This window comes from Anomaloglossus baeobatrachus, chromosome 4 (assembly GCF_048569485.1).
Source record: "Anomaloglossus baeobatrachus isolate aAnoBae1 chromosome 4, aAnoBae1.hap1, whole genome shotgun sequence".
Classification (NCBI taxonomy): Eukaryota; Metazoa; Chordata; class Amphibia; order Anura; family Aromobatidae; genus Anomaloglossus; species Anomaloglossus baeobatrachus.
The window spans coordinates 246,830,948-246,853,987 of NC_134356.1; the positions used below are offsets into that span (position 1 = coordinate 246,830,948).

General features: G+C 41.0%; 1 protein-coding gene across 1 annotated transcript in view; it reads right to left on the reverse strand.

The window, feature by feature from the left end:
- The window catches only part of LOC142302378 (uncharacterized), a 101,811-nt gene that overhangs the window by 44,157 nt on the left and 34,614 nt on the right, over positions 1-23,040 (reverse strand). Inside the window, exons 12-19 of the mRNA XM_075343435.1 lie at positions 21,713-21,785; positions 21,221-21,308; positions 21,083-21,119; positions 20,928-20,995; positions 20,178-20,223; positions 19,952-20,096; positions 19,500-19,629; positions 18,712-18,919 (exon numbers count right to left, since the gene is read on the reverse strand). Of these exons, the coding sequence (XP_075199550.1) occupies positions 18,712-18,919; positions 19,500-19,629; positions 19,952-20,096; positions 20,178-20,223; positions 20,928-20,995; positions 21,083-21,119; positions 21,221-21,308; positions 21,713-21,785 (795 nt within the window). The remainder of the gene's footprint in view (positions 1-18,711; positions 18,920-19,499; positions 19,630-19,951; positions 20,097-20,177; positions 20,224-20,927; positions 20,996-21,082; positions 21,120-21,220; positions 21,309-21,712; positions 21,786-23,040) is intronic.

Sequence of the window (23,040 nt, forward strand, 5' to 3'; positions counted from 1 at the left end):
TAATTGCTCTCTTAGATAAATATAATTGTCATGCTTCAAATATGCTATATATACATTATGCATTGCTCTATATGGGATATCCTTTGTGGTCTGGTGCCGTTTTTATTTATCTCTTTTGGTTTTTTCTTCTCTGTTTTCGTTACCTGGGGAGTGTCTACAACATTATGTCTTTGTGCATCCTGATATCTAAGACCCCACGCATGCGTGCTCCAGCACTGGGGGTGTGCCTCCCACACAACATGCAGAGGACACATGGGGTGCGTTCTCTAAATCTGCGCCGGTACACGTTGCTGCAGTGGGAACCTTTCTGTGCTGCACTTGTTATGCAGTGGACACCTTAAGGTGTTGCACATTTCCTGCTTCAAACACATTATGGTACGGACCGGAACTTGCATGTGATCCTCACACATCTCATGTAATCAGCATTACCAAGCCGCCTCTCCACGACAAAACAGGTGTTGTAAATTTTCTTTCCACTTAACCACTCTTGTATGATATATAAAGCACCTCATTAGTACATGTGTCAACACCCCGTTTTTCCCTGAGGAAGCCATCTGAATATGGCGATACGCGTTGGGGGGGTTTTGCTTTAGGTCTCCACCTCCTCCATGACTGATTTTTCACCATTGCTCTGTTTACCTTAATGGGAATTATTTTGCATGCTTCTTTTTCCATCATTGTGATTCTGGTAAAGATTATGGCGTTGTATATATTTACTTATATGTAAACCTGCTTTATTCCATCTTACAAGCTTTTCCATGCCCTATCCTATGGTTGATTGTATTGATATATGTATTTGGGCATTTTTGCATATTGATTTTTACATATTAATGTATTAGCCATTTGTCTTTAGGACTGACACTTATATCTTTGGTTTTTTTTTTTTCCATGCTATATGATTATGCTTCATTGGTGTTATTGATTGCAGCACATGGTCTAAAATCTCTGAGGTGGACACTTCTCAGAGGCTTATGCTTTATTATAGCAAACCTCTGATGTTTATTGTACTACATGTTTTTAGATGTTTTTAAACTATGTTGGTGTTTTTCCTACAGTAAACTTTTGAATATTTATTGCCATTATTGTTTTGGTGATCTCCTCATTAGCACACCACCCTTTTCTCCTTTTCATTGTTGCAGCTTTGAGGTGTGCATTTGGAGGATCCCATTTATATTGCCTTAGTGTCCTCTAAAAAAAAAACAAAAAAAAAAAAAAACAACTTTTTTTTACAACATATATTTCAACACCACAGATATTCCACACAGATTTAACTAAATTGGCCAAGTAATGTGCTCCGTCTCTCTCTTTCCAGGTCTCTCTCTTTCCAGGTCTGTCTCTTTCCAGGTCTGTCTCTTTCCCCGTCTGTCTGTCTCTGTCTCTATTTTTGTGTCTCTATCTCTCTGTTTCTTTCCCCATCTGTCTCTTTCCAGGTCTGTCTCTTTCCCCGTCTGTCTCCCCATCTCTTTGTCTGTCTCTTTGCCTGTCTGCCTGTCTCTGTCTGTCTCTTTCCTTGTCTGTCTCTATTTCTCTGTCTCTTTCCCCGTCTGTGTCTTTCCCCATCTATCTTTGTCTGTCTCTTTGGCTCTCTCCTCCTTCCCTGTTTGCCTGTCTCTGTCCCTGTCTGCATGTCTGTCTCTTTCCCCATCTGTCTCTTTCCCCTTCTGTCTATTTCCCCATCTGTCTCTTTCCAGGTCTGTCTTTTTCCAGGTTCTTTCTCTTTCCAGGTCTGTCTCTGTCTGTCTCTTTCCCTGTCTGTCTTTATCTCTCTGTCTCTTTCCCTGTCTGTCTCTCTGTGTCTTTCCTTGTCTGTCTCTCTCTGTTTCTCTCTGTCTTTCTCTATCCGTCTCCCCACCGACATCTTATTACCTCACATATACGTTTCTTATATTATGAATGTCTTTTGTTCCTATAGCAACCAATCACAGCTGCTATTAAAACCAGTAGTTCCAGGCTCCATTTACTTTAATGGAGGCATGTTTTTTGGAGCGTAACTGTAAAACACGGGGTTAAATTTTCCTGTTAAAACATAGTCTACGATGTTCCCTGGGTCACATGAGGTGTCTGTGCAAAATTTCGTGATTGTAAATACGACGGTGCGGATACAATTTTCGTTTCACTTTTCCCCCATTATGTAGATAGGGGCAAAATTGTTTGGTAAATTGGAACACGCGGGGTTAAAATTTCGCCTCACAACATAGCCTATGACGCTTTCGGGGTCCAGGCATGTGAGTGTGCTAAGTTTTGTGGCTGTAGCTGCTACGGTGCAGATGCCGATCCCGGACATACATACATACACACATTCAGCTTTATATATTAGATTTATAAAAATAGATAATACAAAAAGAAAGGACAGGAAAACGGTCACAATGTCAGATCCTCACCCACAGTAAAGTCATAAGAGATTATAAATATGACAATTTGTAGTGGACATACACATATGTGCTGCTGTGTACAAAAATATACAACTGCAATTATGAAAGTAACATAGACACATTAAAGGTGTCTAATCCAAATCCCAGGAGAGGGGGAAATATAAAGAAGAAAATCCAGCACCTGCGTCCAATCTTCAATTTAAATAAAACATCCCTTTATTGGAAACATGTTAAAATATACATGTAGAAATAGAAAATCCTTACGCGTTTCAGGTCATGGTGACCCTTACTCATAGGTCCTTTCTATTATACATGTATATTTTAACATGTTTCCAATAAAAGGATATTTTATTTAAATTGAAGATTGGACTGCAGGTGCTGGAATTCCTTCTTTGTATTTGTATTTTCCTGTGGAGATGGACTGCCCTCCTTCTTTGTTTCCGTTCACCTGGATGAAAAGGTCGTATGGTGAATGGCAGGCTGAACATTTTTTGTTTATTTGATTTTATTATAAACACACCTTGCCCAAAAACAGAATAGTCCTGAGAGACATTATAAGGTGCTATACTGCTACTAAAGTGCAAATGCAAAGAACATAATGCAGACACATAGGGGATGTCTTACCAAGATAGGGTGAGGTAACAAAGCACAAGAGACCCCCAAGTGAAGCCTAACAGCTGTTTCGCAGGTCGTCCGCCCGCTTCTTCTTTGAGGAGTGTTACAAGCAGTGAATATTTATGAGGGTAAAAAGCAGCCCTGAAAGTAGTATTACAGCTGCACAAGAGCCTCGGTAACTATAACGCTCCTCCTTTATTCCCCAAGTTCTATTTCCTCTATTTATTTATTATTTATTTTTAATTATCCGGGTAGCCTAATCCAGATAGCTACAGAGTTCCCTGGAAACTCCGTGTTTCAGGTCGGTGCACATATACTTGCTATCCGATATGGATCCTGAATTTTACAGTTCAGGATTGCACATCACTAGTCCTTTATCCTTGTCTCTGGCTGAGTTCATGACCTGAACTGTGTAGTTGGGCATCCAGTCTCTTGGTCCTTCTGTAAATCAGAGACAGTCCAATATACATAATTACAACCAGAAAATAAAAAAAGAGGAGCAAACCGAGATTGATCACAACATATTTTCATTTATCCAAAAACTAAAATGCGCAGGCTATGGTGCTGCAACTTAGCCAAAAAAGAAGAGGTCATAGGTGGCAACAGAAACAATGTATCCTTCTTGTACACAAGATATCTTGATAATATAGAACGTATACAAAAATATATGAATTAGGCATGGAATGTAGATATAAATGCACAAGTATATCTAGAAATTATTTATCTACTTGATGTGTAATATGTATAATAAATAGATTATTTTATTCCTTTGGAAGTTTATGCGCATAGCAGGTTACCAATGGGAAATCAATATAGGAATTATGTGTGCATAATCACACTGGATGTATATCCTAAGATAAGTGTAAATGCTGAAAGAGAGAAGAAAAAAAGAGAGAACAAAAGAGAAGAGAAAAGAGAAACGAAAAAAAAAGGAAGAAAATGTCCCACTGAGTATATGTGCATGTGCTGCCCCCGTGCCAGCAGCTGGGCTGCTCTGATCCAGATCCGCGGTGGCTCGAGGGGTCTCCGGACCTGGGGGTCGGGCGGCCACTCAATGAAAGGGGACTATGTACAGGGAATTAGAAAGTTTGTGACGCCACTCACGGTGCATGGTAAGATGGTGTACCACCGCTGCTGTTGGTGGGGGAGCCCGGTGACGATGGTGTAGCAGCAAGGTGTTTAACCCCTCTGTGGGTAGGGGGTTGTGATCTGGGGCCCGGTAATGGTGGGGAAGGGGAGCCATGGCCTGTAGGCCTGGGAGACAGGGAGCAGAGAAACTCACAGTGGTTGTCGAGGTGCTAGATGAGGCTGTGCTGACTTGTGAGGTCAATGAACACACAGGCAGTGATTCAACCAAACGTCCTTCAGTACCGCTGCCGCTGAGGGGGAGCACGTCAAGGTGACCGTTCCCAGTGATGTTACTAGTGTGCTTTGGTCTAGCCTGACCCTCTAGGAGCCTCCACTTCCACAGCCCCTCACTCTCTGAGGCTACTCTCTCACGCTGCCTGGGAGCTCCAACTCCCCAGCTTGCTCTCCTCCCTGAGAGCTACTTGAGAGCCCTCTGCTCTCTTTGCTCCACAGCCGACGACTGACTAGTCACCTCCCACCAGTCTGCTTGACTTCAAGGTGGGCGGCCCCTTCTCTCCTGGACCTTCCCACTGGTGTGTGTGACTGAGTTCTGCATGCTGGTCCTAGCACATCACTGGGTGGCACCTGGAACCAAGGGAGAGGTGGATGCTGCACAGAAAGGAAAATTGTGCAACACCCTGTGACGACCTGATAGGCCATGGCGTGACATGCACAGAAACAATGAATTGGGGCTTGTGATCAACATAACTAGTGCAAATCAACTGAGGGGGTGCACCATAAAGTGAGATGCCTGGGACATTATATGGTAATGTAGTATAGGGATGTACGGGAAAATTAGCATAATGCATTGAGTAGCAGAATAGGCTGATAAAGTGATACAGTGCTAATATCTGTGTATATCGGAAAACCAGTGCATCAATAGCTAGCAAAGGAAGATCCACACAAAGATTATGTGAGCATATTCACATTGGGAGTATGTTCTGTGATAAATATAGATACTGCAATATGTATATTTTATAATTTTATAATATTATAAAATAAAAAAATGACCCTGGTGCTGGACCAAGGATATATCTCCAATAGTGATGTGTATTGCTCTATATTCTATATTCCATTGAGCATTGGGCACGCTCGCTAGGGACGTCTATTTATACTACTGTTGGATTCAGTGTGTCCAGCTTATGTTATTCTAATTTTTGTCTCCTAATGTTGTGTCGCCTCCCTCGATCTGTGGAACTCACCATGTTTTTTAACCTTTTATTGAGATTATCTAATAAAGAACTTTTTACACTTCGTTGTGGTTTAGTTGTCCTATATGAATCGGCTTTCATTTTAATTTGGACTTTTTACAAATACTTCATGCTAACATCATAGTGCTATTTTACTTAAAAATACTCTTTTATATATGATATACTGTACATGTTTACCCTTTATTATGCATTACATTTGGCTGAATGTCTGTCTGTACCCCTGGATATAAGTAAACTACCCACTGGTGTTGCATACCTTATCTCCCCATAGTGATGTTTTTTTAGGTTTTTGCACCCAGTTCAGACTTAGAATGGTGTTCCAAACGTTATTCCTTATTGTTAGTGGTTTTTCGTTTGTGAACCCTCCCCACACACCTATTGCCAATCCATATCATACGCATGTATGGCCTGGGTCTCGGCTTCCCATGCACGGTAAGTTTTTTGACTGCGTGAGAGGACGCACGCAGGCTGGGGACCCCAACGTAGAGAAATACTTTGGCGTAGTGTTGGGGCTCTATTGCATTGATCAATTCAGTAGCTAAATTTCTCTTTATTCATATGTTCATGGCAGTAATGCAGATTCCATTTTTCACATTTTCACTCTTACATGTAGCTATTGGATTTTTCAAGTCAGTATTCACACAGCAGTTTCTGCTATTCCATGTATTCCCCTTACATAGTCACTGGTGTTGCATACCTTATCTCCCCATAGTGATGTTTTTTTAGGTTTTTGCACCCAGTTCAGACTTAGAATGGTGTTCCAAACGTTATTCCTTATTGTTAGTGGTTTTTCGTTTGTGAACCCTCCCCACACACCTATTGCCAATCCATATCATACGCATGTATGGCCTGGGTCTCGGCTTCCCATGCACGGTAAGTTTTTTGACTGCGTGAGAGGACGCACGCAGGCTGGGGACCCCAACGTAGAGAAATACTTTGGCGTAGTGTTGGGGCTCTATTGCATTGATCAATTCAGTAGCTAAATTTCTCTTTATTCATATGTTCATGGCAGTAATGCAGATTCCATTTTTCACATTTTCACTCTTACATGTAGCTATTGGATTTTTCAAGTCAGTATTCACACAGCAGTTTCTGCTATTCCATGTATTCCCCTTACATAGTCACTGGTGTTGCATACCTTATCTCCCCATAGTGATGTTTTTTTAGGTTTTTGCACCCAGTTCAGACTTAGAATGGTGTTCCAAACGTTATTCCTTATTGTTAGTGGTTTTTCGTTTGTGAACCCTCCCCACACACCTATTGCCAATCCATATCATACGCATGTATGGCCTGGGTCTCGGCTTCCCATGCACGGTAAGTTTTTTGACTGCGTGAGAGGACGCACGCAGGCTGGGGACCCCAACGTAGAGAAATACTTTGGCGTAGTGTTGGGGCTCTATTGCATTGATCAATTCAGTAGCTAAATTTCTCTTTATTCATATGTTCATGGCAGTAATGCAGATTCCATTTTTCACATTTTCACTCTTACATGTAGCTATTGGATTTTTCAAGTCAGTATTCACACAGCAGTTTCTGCTATTCCATGTATTCCCCTTACATAGTCACTGGTGTTGCATACCTTATCTCCCCATAGTGATGTTTTTTTAGGTTTTTGCACCCAGTTCAGACTTAGAATGGTGTTCCAAACGTTATTCCTTATTGTTAGTGGTTTTTCGTTTGTGAACCCTCCCCACACACCTATTGCCAATCCATATCATACGCATGTATGGCCTGGGTCTCGGCTTCCCATGCACGGTAAGTTTTTTGACTGCGTGAGAGGACGCACGCAGGCTGGGGACCCCAACGTAGAGAAATACTTTGGCGTAGTGTTGGGGCTCTATTGCATTGATCAATTCAGTAGCTAAATTTCTCTTTATTCATATGTTCATGGCAGTAATGCAGATTCCATTTTTCACATTTTCACTCTTACATGTAGCTATTGGATTTTTCAAGTCAGTATTCACACAGCAGTTTCTGCTATTCCATGTATTCCCCTTACATAGTCACTGGTGTTGCATACCTTATCTCCCCACTGTGATAAATATAGATACTGCAATATGTATATTTTATAATTTTATAATATTATAAAATAAAAAAATGACCCTGGTGCTGGACCAAGGATATATCTCCAATAGTGATGTGTATTGCTCTATATTCTATATTCCATTGAGCATTGGGCACGCTCGCTAGGGACGTCTATTTATACTACTGTTGGATTCAGTGTGTCCAGCTTATGTTATTCTAATTTTTGTCTCCTAATGTTGTGTCGCCTCCCTCGATCTGTGGAACTCACCATGTTTTTTAACCTTTTATTGAGATTATCTAATAAAGAACTTTTTACACTTCGTTGTGGTTTAGTTGTCCTATATGAATCGGCTTTCATTTTAATTTGGACTTTTTACAAATACTTCATGCTAACATCATAGTGCTATTTTACTTAAAAATACTCTTTTATATATGATATACTGTACATGTTTACCCTTTATTATGCATTACATTTGGCTGAATGTCTGTCTGTACCCCTGGATATAAGTAAACTGCCCATAAAGGAAGGGGGGCACAAGGTCTCGGTATACTTTTTGCTTCGACTTTGGCTATCTTTATACCATGCCCTTGGTGTCACTATGGGGAAACGGGTAGCTGAATGTCTCTCACGACCATCTCTCAGAGCTGAATGTGGCCCACGACCATCTCTCCAGAGCTGAATGTGGCCCACGACCATCTCTCAGAGCTGAATGTGGCCCACGACCATCTCTCAGAGCTGAATATGGCCCACGACCATCTCTTAGAGCTCAATGTGGCCCACGACCATCTCTCAGAGCTGAATGTGGCCCACGACCATCTCTTAGAGCTGAATGTGCCCCATGACCATCTCTCAGAGCTGAATGTGGCTCTCACAGTAAGAAAGGTTGGGGACCTTTGTTCTAGAGATTTGGTTTTATTAATAAAAATATTATGAAACAGGAAATACTGGATAACAATGGACTTTTCAAAGTGGTGTTATTTTGTAGATATATACAATACAGTATATACAGTCATAACCAAAAGTGTTGACACCATTGACATTGTTCCACAAAATGAGGTATTTCTACTAGAACATTTTTCAATGACACATGTTTTCTCATATACTGTGCATGTTTATTTTTTTGTGTATATTATAACAACAGCTCACATAGGACATAAACTTAAAAAAAATTACAAAAAAAAACAGCCATTACCAACACAAGACCAGATTTTAATTCCCCCCCCATCTTTATGCAGAATGCCGGTAAGACCCTATAGTGTTGGTTGGGTGTATTGTGGTGTCTGTCCTGTGAGATGCACTTATATGGGGCTGACAGTCCTCCTAATTACATACTCTGGGCGTCATCAATAGGCTGTAAGCCAGACATTGTACACTACCTGTGTTCCTGCGTAACTGGTGCCCTTTGTAAGTCTTATCTGTGTGCATGTTTAATACTAGGCAGCCACCTCCTCCATGAAATGGTAGGTTGTGAATGGTTGTTTCATCAGTATTTTGCACCTATTCTGCCTCCACCTTTATCATGGGGGTCGGCTGCATCCTGCTAGTGCATTGGTAATTTGGTCTTGTGTTGCTAATGGCTGCTTCTTTTTCTGTGATGTGTGTTATGATCCGGAATCATGGAAGATCACAATAGATCATTGGCAAAAGGTGACAAGAGCATTGGCAACTAATCTGGCTGCCATCCCCTTACTAACCATCAACACTAGAAGTAGCTGAGGAGTGAACTAACATCCTATACACCGCGAACCCAGCCGGAGAACTAGCTATCCTAAAGGAAGGAAGGATGAATAACTCTCTGCCTCAGAAATAGACCGCAAAAGGTATAGCAGGCCCCCCACATTCAAAGACTGCGGTGATATAGGAAAATACAATACACAGATGAATGATAGGATTAGCAAAGGAGAGGCCCCACTGACTAAATAGGAAAGGATAGGAAAGGGGCTGATGGTGGCTAGAGAAAAACCCTACAAAAACCCAAATACCTGATAGTACAAAAAGGTCGTCAAATTGCACGATCTGCACTCCGTCCTATATCAGGTGCTCTGGTCAAACCAATGAACAGAAAACAGGAACAATTACAAATTCAAGAAACAACAAACACATGGACTTATAGGAGCAAAACTCCAAACATAGCTGCAGGGAGCTTCCCTGCAAAGCAACAGAGAGGGGAGATCGCTGCATGCAAATAAACCGCTGAAGACAACCACAATAATTGACAACCTAGATAAGAAAAAAAGACAAAAACAACATAAGAAGGAACCAAGCACATATCTGGGGTAGATGTGGTGAGAAGCAAGATGAAAAGGCTGGAGAGCTACAGGACAATGATAACCGGTTCACCCTTCCAGGAGGCCGGGTTTAAATAGGCAGAGAGTTAGCAATGGAAATGCCCATTGCTCCAACACACCTGGTCTCTGTCCAAACCATTCCTGGCCACAAGAGGGAGCCTCACAGCAGCAAAAGCATAACTGACATTCACAACAGATGTGTGTTGTAGCAACACAAAAAAAACTGAGGGAAAAAAAAATAAATTAAGCAATCTTTCACGCAAAACTCCGAAAATGGGCTGGGAAACATTGTTGGCACATTTAAAAAATTGTGGGTAAATAACTTTGTTTCAAGCATGTGATAATCTGTCAAATTCACATGTGGCAAGAAACAGGTGTGGGCAATTTGAAAATCACACCTGAAACCAGGTAACAAAGGGAGAAGTTGGTTCAATCTTTGCATTGTATGTCTGCGTGTGCCACATTAATCACGGAGAACAGACAGAAGAAAAGAGAACTGTCCGAGGACTTGTGAACCAAAATTGTTGAAAAATACCAACATTCTCAAGGTTACAAGTCCATCTCCAGAGATCTTGATGTTCCTTTGTTCACAGTTCACAGTGCACAACATAATCAAGAGGTTTACAATACATGGCACTAAAGCTAATCTACCTGGAAATGGATGGCAGAGAAGTATTGCTAAAAGGTTGCACCACAGTATGGTCAGGATAGTGGATAAGCAGCCCCAATCGAGTTTCAAAGAAATTCAAGCTGCCCTGCACGCTCAGGATGCATCAGGGTTAGTGCAAACTAATTGCCCACATTTGAATTAAATAAAACACTATGACAGGAGACCCAGGAGAACCCAACTGCTGACAAAAAATCTAGACTGCAGTTTGCCAAAATCTATGTGACTAAAGCCAAAATCCTTCTGGGAAAACATCTTTTGGATAGTTGAGACCAAGATAGAGCTTTTTTGGAAAGCACATAATTCTACTGTTTACTGAAAATGGTATGAAGCCTAAAAAGATAAGAACACAGTACCTACAGTCAAATATGGTGGAGGTTTAAAGATATTTTGGGGTTGTTTTGCTGTGTGTAACACATCAAGAAATCTGAAAATTACAAAAGGATTTTGGGTCTCAATGTACTACCCAGTATCAGAAAGCTGGGTTTGTGTCCTAGGTCATGGGTCTTCCAGCAGGACAATGACACCAAATATACTTCACGAAGCATCCAGAAATGGATGGAAACAAAACTCTGGAGAGTTCTGAAGTGGCTTCAATGAGATTAGATCTAAATCCCATTGAACATCTGTGGGGAGATCCTAAAATTGCTGTTGGAGAAGGCACCCTTCAAATATGGGAAACATATAGCAATTTGAAGAAGAGTGGCCAATAATTCCAATTGAGAGGTGTGCAAAGCTTGTTGATGGTTATAAAAAGAGATTGCAGTTTATGGTGCCAACAATTTTGTCTAGCCCAATTTTGGAGTTTATTGTGAACTCATCCAATTTGCCTTTTTTCCTCGTTTTTTGTGTTGTTCCAATACACACAAAGGAAATAAACATGTGTATAACAAAATGTGTAATTGCAATCATTTTCTGGGAGAAACACTTAATTTTGTGGAACAATTTCATGGTCGCCGACACTTTCGACCATGACTGTATTACATGATTGGATACCTATTCTGGGACTGACATATCACTGGATTTATACTTACATTTCTCCAGTTATGATGTATGTGACTGTAATCCTGTCTTTTTATTTTTACAGCATTTTTGGAATCTGATAAATTAAAGTAACGCTCTTGACCTAGCCTTTGCTAACAAAGATTTATTAAAGTAAAAACTAGTAGTTAGGAAACAGACGGTTATAAACTTTGACACAGTGAAGTTCACCATAAATTCTACAAACTACTTAGTCTGTATATCTTCAGCATTGTAACACAATATGTAGTAGAGTAGAGATTATCTGCAAGATGCCAAAATTAACATGTCTGAAAACCACTGTATTTCATATAATAATGTATGATTTACTATAATACCACTCAATGAAGAAGAATGGTATTTTCTCAGACTTAAATCTCAAAGTAGCTACTAAAATAGTGATAAGAGGATAGAGAAGTTATGTTGGCCGCCTAATAATTGTATTTTATACTGTAATTCAGCTAAACATCTGCACAAAAATTGTTGTAGTACTGGAACTGTTAAGTGATTCCTATGAACAGATCTATCATGTACAGCAACCAGACTAATATTAAGGTTGAGGGCAAACAGTCAGATTTCGTTCAAGTTTTCAAAGGTAATTTTGAGTCCGAAACCAGATACGGTTCATAAAGCGTATAGGACGCATACTACCCTTCCTTTTTTTTTTTTAATAATATTTATTCACTTATATAGTGCCATTAATTCCATACCACTTTACATACATCAGCAACACTGTCCCCATTGAGGCTCACAATACAAATCCACTATCAGTATGTCTTTGGAGTGTGGGAGGAAATCAGAATACCCGGACAAAACCCACACAAACACGGGGAGAACATACAAACTACTTACAGATGTTGTCATGGGTTGGTCTTGAACCCAGGACCCCAGCGCTGCAAGACTGCAGTGCTAACCACTGAGCCACCGTGCCACCCATTTCCATTCCTGGTATTAGCTCCATCAAAAACCTGATCAAAGTCTGACTGGCTTTATGCTAAAATTAACTGAGTGCATTCACTACATATGGAAGAAATGTGATTCCATCATCTGAAAAGGAAAGGGTTCTTTACAGTTACAGCATTCCACCGTCTGATTACCATAAGAATTAGTAATGGCGGATACTAGTGCAGCATTAAAAAAGGGGCTGCATACTTTTCTCACAACAAATAACATTGTGGGTTTTAAATAATCTAGAAAAGTTTAACTTGATAGACCTTTGTCTTTTTTTAACCAGTATAACTGTATAAAAGCACTTACTGTTGGAGTATATAACATTGACAATGAACATTCAGTGAATAATCAGCTTTTTTAGATGAATTGTGCTTTAAAGCAGGAAAAATGGGCAAATGTCAGTATTTGAGTTACTTGCAGTGGTTTAACTAGAGTCAGATGGGCTCCCACTAGCATTTTGGCCAGTTGTACTGGCCCATGTAGTGCTTTAGATCCTATAAAGACATTTGTGTTCACTCCCCACTCATTAAAAAAAAAAAAAGACTACAGATAAACTATGTACATCCCATAGAAAACACAGCTGAATCCAGGCGATAGAAAAGGTACATATGTACGAAACCTAAAATATAACTTTTATTCGTGTATAGCTAAAAAGTGAAACTCAGTTCACTAGAGGTGAGTAAAACAGACACACATAGACAATAATCATAGTCATGCTGCCATAGCGCTATAAGTACCCCGTCAGCTACCCACTGGTGTAATACGGCATTTTGAAAAGGATTCAGTCCTGACGCACGCACACATGCGCAATACTGGGCATCTTGACATGGCCATATGAAGTGTATGGGCCATATTTCATTACCTTCACTAACACTCCCCTGATGATTTCCCACATGAAACGCGTCGGGAGTAATGTGTTTCGTTAAAATTTGGAGTTGAATATTTGAGGTTGATTACTCAGCAATATAGGTATGGGATTTGATGAGCTGGTGGACAGCCTCCCTATCAACGAGCTGTGTTGTCCTTATAAAGGTTGCCCATCCTCGTCTATACAAGACCGGGTAAGATCGTTCCCTTCTGGGATTTAATCTTGTTACCCGCATGCTTCTCACAATTATGTGCATTTTTGGATACACTCTCCACTAACTGATGATTGTTTCAATATATGGGTACAATTATATGTGTGTCTATTTATAGTCATATTATACCCTGAGCTTATTTCATGTGGCGCTCTCAAATGAGCGTTTGAGGCGAGTATTGCTGTATTACACCAGTGGGTAGCTGACGGGGTACTTATAGCCCTATGGCAGCATGACTATGATTATTGTCTATGTGTGTCTGTTTTACTCACCTCTAGTGAACTGAGTTTCACTTTTTAGCTATACACGAATAAAAGTTATATTTTAGGTTTCATACATATGTACCTTTTCTATCGCCTGGATTCAGCTATTTATTACAGTTGATATTGTGGATCCCCTGGGTATTTTGCTATTTAAACCATAGAAAACACAGCAATAAGTTTATTTTCGAAGTAATACTTCTAAATAGTAGTCATATAGTTACCAAATAGCAATTATCACTATATTGCTACTGAACAAAACTAATATACTAATAATAAACCACATACATGGAATAAATACCATCATGCAATGACCATAACTTATATCACCATATACTGTCTGAATATCAACACCAGCCTGTTATTCAGTAAAAACCAGAACACCAAGACCAATATACCAATAATATCTTTCACAATGTGACTTGTTGGATAACGAGGAATTGGGGTCACTATGCTGTCCTTCACACTAGGGAGCACTATGATATCACCAATCTCAGGGATACTCCTAATGGTGGAGATGCCTGAGTCCCATTCCTGGCCCTGGGGTCCTGACCAAACCTAGTTTGATCCCCCCTCCCCCTCTCACCAGGGAAGCTGCAAGAGTGTGATGTTAAACACAGATGAAGACAGAAAAGGGAAAACCAAAGCTCTAACACACTGCATGCACACACGCAGAATTTGACAATTATAAATTCAGGAAAACAAGAGCAGGAAGGAAACTACAAAAGACAACAGGGGTAAACTACACAACTTCACAAAGCAACAAGAACTAAAAGTACCAGAAAGTCTGGGGCACAACATCATACCAGATGAACTCAGACAAGCTGTAGCTGGCATAGGTGAAAAGACCCAGCCAGTATATATAGGCGGGGAGCAGATGTGATAGGCTCCGTAACAACAGATCAACAAAGAGAGCAAAGAATTGGACTAGCAGAGATTAAAGGGGGCTTTACACGCTACGATATCGTTAATGTTTTATCGTCGGGGTCACGTTGTTAGTGACGCACATCCGGCGTCATTAATGGTATCGCAGCGTGTGACACTTACCAGCGACCTTAAGCGACCTCACAAATGGTGAAAATCGATCACCATGGAGAGCTTGTCCCAAAACGAAAAATCGGTAAGGGTTGATTATCGATGTGGTTCGTCGGATGGGTGGGCGTCTGAGATACCACCCACTACTATTCCAGTAGTTGAACAAAGAAAGATAAATTTTATTTGGACAAACCTCGACTACAGCCCTCGTTAACAAATTTATTACAATTTAAAAAAAAAAAAATGTTCAATGTAATCTATAGTGATGTCCCACAACAATACCCAAAAGCGAACCTGAAACATATCAAAAGAGAATTGTTACAGAAATAAAGAAAAGAGACACCCTCATTCACCAATTTATTTCCTTGGCAAATCCGTAATCTGGATACGACGTAATCCAATAATAAGGGGGTCCAATGATGATACCATACTCACTGTCCCAGTCAATGTCGAATGGAACCTTCCCCATTGGTTGGAAGAACAGTCACTGTTCTGTTTTCTGTGCTGCTATGTGTTCCCAGCTCTGTCCCCCTGCACTGCTGCTCTGTGTCTCTCTGCCCTGTGTCCCTTCATTGCTCTATGTCCACCTGCTCTGAATCGCGCTGCCCTGTGTCGCGCTGCCCTGCCCTGTGTCACACTGCTCTGCCCTGTGTTTCGCTGCCCTGCCCTGTGTTGCGTTGCCCTGCCCTGTGTTGAACTGTTCTGCCCTATGTCATGCTGCTCTGTGTTGCTCTACTCTGTGCTGTGTCATTTTACCATGTGTCACTCTGCCCTGTGTTGCGTGGCCCTGCCCTGTGTCTCACTACCCTGCTCTGTGTTGCCCTCCTCCGCCCTGTGTCGCTCTGCTCTGCCCTGTGTCGCTCTGCTCTGCCCTGTGTCGCTCTGCCCAGTGTTACTCTGTTCTGTGTCGATCTGCTGTGTCTCTCTGCTCTGCCCCATGTAACTTTGCTCTGCTTTTTGTCACTCTCCACTGCCCTGTTTCGCTCTACTCTGTTTTGTGTTGCTTTGTTCTGTGTCACTCTGCTCTGTGTCACTCTGTCCTGATCTGTGGCTCTGCTCCGCCCTGTGTAGCTCTGCTTTGTGTCACTCTGTCCTGATCTGTGGCTCTACTCTGCCCTGTGTCGCTTTGTCCTGTGTCACTCTGCCCTGTGTTTCTCTGTCCTGTGTTGCTCTGCCCTGTGTCGCTCTGCTCTGCCCTGTGTCACTCTGCTCTCCAATGGGTAGCTCTGCACTGTCCTGTGTTGCTCTGCCCTGCAATGTGTAGCTCTGCTCTGTCCTGTGTCGCTCTGTCCTGCAATGTGTAACTCTGCTCGGTCCTGTGTCACTCTGCTCTGCCCTGTGTCGCTCTGCTCTACCCTGTGTCGCTCTGCTCTACCCTGTGTCGCTCTGCTCTTCCCTGTGTTGCTCTTCTCTGTCCTTTCTCACTATGCCCAGTTTCATTCTGCCCTATCCTGTGTCGCTCTGCACGATGTCACTTTGCTTGGCTCCACGTCGCACTGCTCGGCCTTCTGTTGTACTGTTCCTAATCCCCCTGTGCTGCCAAACTGCACTGGATGGCTCGGCGGACTTCAATCCTGTCAGGCAGTGTGATCAGATATTCACCTGACTCCAGCCAAAGGAACCCTCCTCTCGGTAGACGCTAGAGTGTATGGGCTACTTCCAGGTATAACATCACTTCAACACGCCTCTATCACATGATAAGGGCATGTTCTGAATGCAACCCGACGTTTCCAGCTAGCTGGTCACGCCTACTAACCTGGAAGGAGCCCATACATTCTAGGCTCATCCTTTTCCTCTATGGCGCAGGCCTACACCGCACACAGGTGCAGGATGGGTAAGCAAACCCTCCTCTTGATGCTGGGCTGTGATGTGCGGTGAAACCGCCCACAGCTCAGTCATTCAAGATGAGTGGCTGGTGGAGCTACAGATGTAACATCAACTTTCAGAGCCCGGAAGTTGACGTGACACCCAGGGTCATGTGATCAGCACTGAGCGGGGGAAATAGCGCCGATCAGTAGCACAACGGAAAACACAAGGTAATTAAAAAGAGAATTGAAATAGCAAGCTAAATTGATAGGAAAAGATAAAAAAATGAGTGAACCACCCCTTTAATATTAAATTTATTGCTTAATACTGAGAATTAAGTGTGTAGACAGAAAAAAAGTCATACTTACTAATACCTGGTCACATTACTAATGCACTGCCGGATGCAGGGACCCCATGATGAAAGACTGGGGCTGCACAGAAGCAAAATACTTATGAACAGTAAGGTGGGGTATGGCTGCCCTGAATTACACTTGTACATGGGTAAGGCTAGTATTAGGTGGGAAGTAGAGAATAACTGGAAACACCGCTATGGAGGTAGTCATGCTTGAGGAGGCGACCATAGTCCTTTAATACTGTATGGAAAACATCAGCAATGAAGAAGAAAAAAGCAGTAAATCTTCCTGCAAATATATATTTAGTCCAGGATATGAGGAAGGTGGTGTATAGGTGAGGAGCCTTATGACATAAAGTCCCTCTCTTATACTCCACCTTCCCCATGTCCGACTGTAATCAGCACACATGCCCTTAATAAAGAACATCTATTGGTAGAAATGTTGGCCATTAACTTTCCATTTGTGCGGGATCCAAATAAAATCTATATTAGCAGCAAGATTTACCGCTTTAGTGAATGGAGCCGGTCACACAGATACGTGTAGTGCGCCATGCCAGATTACAGTCTGTTACATCCATACTATTCCATCAGGTGGACGGCCCAGCACTATATAAGTGAACCATACTGTAACGCCTGCCTGGATCCACAGACTCAGATGGGCTGTAAAGGGGAGGCTAGAGGGAAGCCACTCACCAAGCAGGACCGCCAGAACCCTGAAACCCTTTAACCTTTATACAGGGATTTGGAATTACACAGGGCACTGGAGATCACTACCTGTGGAAGGCTGCAGTCCGATGAGAGTAGTAGTCAGGCAGGGTCAAACCAGGAATTGCGGAACAGGGACAGAATCGGCAGGCAGTGATGTAGTCAGCAAACGTAGCAGAGGTCAAAGCCTGATAGGGCAGCGAGGTACAAAACAGTAGGCAGGAAAGTAGTCAGAAATCACGCAGAAGTCAACACACAGGAATCACCAAACAGAATAGGATGTAACAGGAGCCAGGAAAATCAGAACTATCTCTGGCAGTGGTCATGTGACAGGAGGGGGAATAAGAAGAGTGTGGTGTCTTCCCATTGGCTGTAGCTGAAAGCTGGCAACTTCAGCTGGAAGACACATGCCACCCACAGTCAGCCAGCGGTACTGCAGATTTCAAGCTAACCCAGTCCAGTGGATTATCAAAGCCTGCGCCCACCGGTGCCGCTAGCATCGACTCCTCTCCCATCACCAGCAACATCCACGGCAGGAACACGGCGTCGCCTGGCGATCGGAGCAGAAGTCGCTGGAGCAGACTCCGGCGGTGACGTAACACAGACAAGGAGAAACAGGATAATTCCCGTCACCAAGTCTATAGGGCCTGACTCCTTGTACCATGCTAGAGATGATGTGTGAGGGGCAGACAAGAGGAGGGAAGAGAGGAGATCTTGTGAGGACATGAGATTTCTGGTAGGTGGTAATGGGAGATTATATAGTTATCTACACAGAGAAAGCACGGACAACAATATATCATAACATCAATTTTAATGTTTGCAGTACTTGTGTAAGATATTACACGTTACGTGTTTCGCTGGAGGACAGTTGGCGTAATCTTCCTCCACAGCGGCTGCAATAGCATTTAGCGTCCGCTATTTTCTGGTAACGTCCAATTCTGTAAAGAGAGAAGGAATATTGGTTATCAGACTAGAATGAATGTTGGTTAACACCATGGATTATATAAAAACTAACAAATTGAAAACCATTATATTAAGAACTGGTCGCAGTACAGAAAATATAATATGCAGCATCCTTAACCCTACAGCTGCCAGACGTCAGTCAATTCTGATATAAGTATAAAATCATTATACCATCAGGACTGCACTGACGTCTCTCCATAGTGATTGTCTCACAAGTCAAAAAATCTACTTACTTGTGATCACATAGGTTACATTGGTAGTAGTAGTCGTAGTGGATGGTGTAATTGTGACACCTTGTCACCTCTGGCAGCTCAGGATGGATGTCATTTACCCTTTTTGCATAAGCCTGCCATAGTGGGCCATGGTTGTCAAACGCTTCCCCATTGATAATCCAACAAGCCGCGTGGCACATTTCATGTGCGACTGTGGATCGTAGTCGCTCTAAAATAAAAGAGATTATACATGATGAGAAAATCTAAGTACACCCTACTGGAATGCTTTACATATCAGGACATAATATAAAATATATGCTCCTTAAGAGGTCTTCAAAATAGGTAAAAACATCCTGAGATGAACAACCCATGGCAAGTCACACTATGTCATTATTTATTTACCAAAAAACTACTACAGAGGCAATGAGTGAAAAATTAAGTACACCCCACTAGCTTTTAGTTTAATCTTTAGCAGCAATAACTTGAAAAAGCAGCAAGGGTGTACTTAATTTTTCACACACTGTTTTTGCATTCCGGCCTACTTTTTGTTAATAAATAATGACACGATATTTGCTATCATGTTTTTTTTCTGAGATTGTATTTCCCTACTTTTCAGACTTTCTAAGGACCTGACTCGATTTTATTTTATACTGACATGTAAAACTATAGAATTCAAAGAGGGTGTACTCAGTTTTTCTTAGAACAGTATGTAGGAATAGTATATCAGATGTATTACATCCTAAGTAGCATGTTCTGCCCTGTATACAGGGTCTTACGAAGCTGCAGGATGGAAGTGATGTGTCATCTACCGGCAGAATCCAGGACTCTATTGGACAGCAGAATTACTGACATACGCTGGTTATCCTTCATCCCTTGGAGGCATTCACCAGCTGTTGTCTTTAGGCTCTTGTTCCACATGAAAGCCATTTCCTTAGGGAGCTAAAAAAAGAAGAAACAAATTACATTAAGTTTGGAAATTCTTTCACCCCAATGTAACAACGTACCCAACTCTCATGTGTGATTTACACTACTGGGCTCATTACATGGGGCGTGAGGGCTTCTGAAAAGTGAGAACATAAATAAACATAAACTGATTCCAAAATATCCAGATATCAAGCATTTGCCAAACTAAGTGAGTTTTACCTGAGATAATCAATAACTAAATTTCAGTCCAGTGACATTGGGTTAGGGGGCCCATGATTGTTTGTAGATGGAGATAATGGATAAGTCATATATCTCCCAGATATAAGTGATAACATACCTGATAACCGAAGACTGTGCTGTTATAATGGTGGAATAGCCGCTCCACCAGCTCTTCCCTTGTTACCTCGAAGTCGGTAACATATATGGAATTCGGAGATATAATATCCTCCAGGAAGCAGCCGGGGATGTTACACAGCGGTGTCCTGGAAAGAAAAGAAATCATCTATAAATCTACAGGGAACATTTCTTACTATATAGAGATAGATGTGTCCAGAATAACTCACCTATGCTGTGCAGCATAGCTTTCCTCACCATCACATGGAAAATTATCTGTACAGAAATATGGAAGAGAGAAAATGATTTCTATACAGTTCACATCAGACATGTCATTGTGCAGGTCCATATTAGAGAGGGGTCTATAAATATGGAGTGTAGAGAGCTAATAAGACTATACATAAGGGATCAGATCAGAATATGTAACTGACCAGACCACCAGAGACCACAGGACCCTCCACTGGGACCAGGATATGAAATAATAATGGCATTCAACCACAACAGGGCCCATGAGTTTCCGCAGACGTTTACCCCACCTGTTCCTTCAGTAATCTATACTTAATAATGATGTATGTTCTCAGTACAACATCAGAAGTGAGCACGTCCTTAAAACCCCAGGTTGCCCAAAAAAAATCTGGCATTGTGTTTTATTTTTATTTTTTGCAATTTCACCTCACTTGGAATTGTTTCCTATTTTTCAGTACATTATATGGCAACAAGAATGATATCATTGATAAGAACATCTCATCAGACAGAAAACAAGCACTGCTAAGGCAATGTGGGAGGAAATAAGAGTATAAAGGTATCTCTCAAAGAAGGAGGGGAAAAACAAGTGTGGAAAAGCTAAAAACTGACCAAATAAAGACACGGACCTATTTATAATTTGCCTTTAATTGTTAGATTTATACACTGACCTGTGACCATACAGAAAACTCATTGTTACATTATAACCTGGATTGTATCTAGAGATGTTCACTTACCATCACATGGGAGAATCCCTCCAATATTGGAATCCTCATCGTCACTGATGGTAATGACGGCATCGGAGCTGTGAAATAAAAGGAACAGAATATGAGCCAACATGAGTCACTAATCCCCATCAGACATCTGGTAATGGAGGAGATGTGAGTCTTACCAGGTGTTACTGTCCGGATCAGGTGTAGAAATCCGATCTGTGGGAGAAACAACATAAATCTCTTATTAGTATATTATTTATATATTATTATAAGTAATCTGTGTACCCCAGAGCCTTTAATGGATCAGAGCACAGTACCTGGTATATCCAGAGTTGGGCCTGAATTGAAGCCAGTGTTGGTATCCTGGTCTGCAGACCTCGGTATTGGCTTCTTCCGTGGACGAGACTGAAAAAATGGGAAACGTGTCAAATAAAATCTATAAACATGAAGGTCTCCAATATATAATCTTATTCCATATTCCACTGCCTCACATTTATTCACCTATATGAATGTGGTTCCTATTGGCCTGTGCGAATTTTATGTACAGAGTATGACGGGTGTATAGGAAACTTATGGTTAGGATATGGATAGGGGCGGTGGTGACATTTATATGTTTTCATGCAATATTATTATATAACTCGTACATGGAGATATCAGAAATATCAGGGTAGTCTTTACTCTGTAAACATGATCTAAACTATCCCCCAATATTCCCTCTCTGGAGCTATATTCTTGGCTCCACCATCTTTTTCTGGGATTTATATCCCACATGTATTCTAATTATTTAAAAATATAAAAGTTACGCTTACCTGATGGAAGTCAACATCATCACAGCTGTCCTCGGTGTCAGAGAGAACAATAACACGCTTAAAGCGCTTATTTCTGGACATATTCACAAAACTGACTCAACACACAAAAACACACAAAAACAAACTCAACACTAAAAACACTGAACACTAAACACACAAAAACACACAAAAACAAACTCAACACTAAAAACACTGAACACTAAACACACAAAAACACACAAAAACAAACTCAACACTAAAAACACTGAACACTAAACACAAAAACAAACTCAACACTAAAAACACTGAACACAAAAAAACACACAAAAACACACAAAAACAAACAACACTAAAAACACTGAACACAAAAAAACACACTCAACACTAAAAACACTCAACACACGCAACACACAACACACTCAACACACGCAACACTCAACACACAACACACTCAACACACTAAAAACACTAAAATCACTGAAAACACTCAAAACACTCCTCTCTCCTCAAACGCCTAAAACACCCTCAAAGGAACTTTGGATGGTGGAGTGTTCTATATCATCCAGCCATTGTGACATAATCAGAATGCTGCTATTGTGGGTTGTTTTTTTATTACAACTTTATTTAAATATAAAAAAATTAAACGTACAAAAATGGAAATCAGAGAAAGTAACAAGCGCTCTTATTCCCCCCTCCTGGCTACTTCCAATTATTCCCCCCGAAAAATTATTTAAACTAATATTAAGAAAAAAACATACAAAATATATCCCATTGTTGTATACGTGGCTGTTTATCCCTCTTCCCCAAATTTTAATCCTTTTCACTGATTAATAGTTAAATAAATAAAGTAAAAAAGCAGTGATGTAAGTGCTACTCAGTGTGACAGACAGGCAGGTAATATCTGCACAAGAATTTACCAAAAGAATAAGGGCTACACGTTTTCCCATCAGACACACGTCTTCATTAAGCCAGGTATGTTACATCTGCCAATGTATGTAAAGCTCTGTGGAATTAATAGCGCTATATAAGTGAATAAATATTATATTATCATTACTATTATTATATAACATCCTCTGTTATTATGTATAGTGCCCTCCCTTTTACATAGTATCATCTTTTGTTATCTATAAAACTGCCCCTTATTACACAGCATCCTCTCTATTATGTATGGTGACAGCCTTTATTGTATAATAAAATGTATATTATATATTTATTTTTATATATATATATATATATATATATAAAATATAGCACCGTCCCATTATTACATAGTATCATCTCTTGTTATATAAAAACTGTCCCTTTTTACACAGCATCCTCTATAGTTATATATGTATGATGCCATCCCT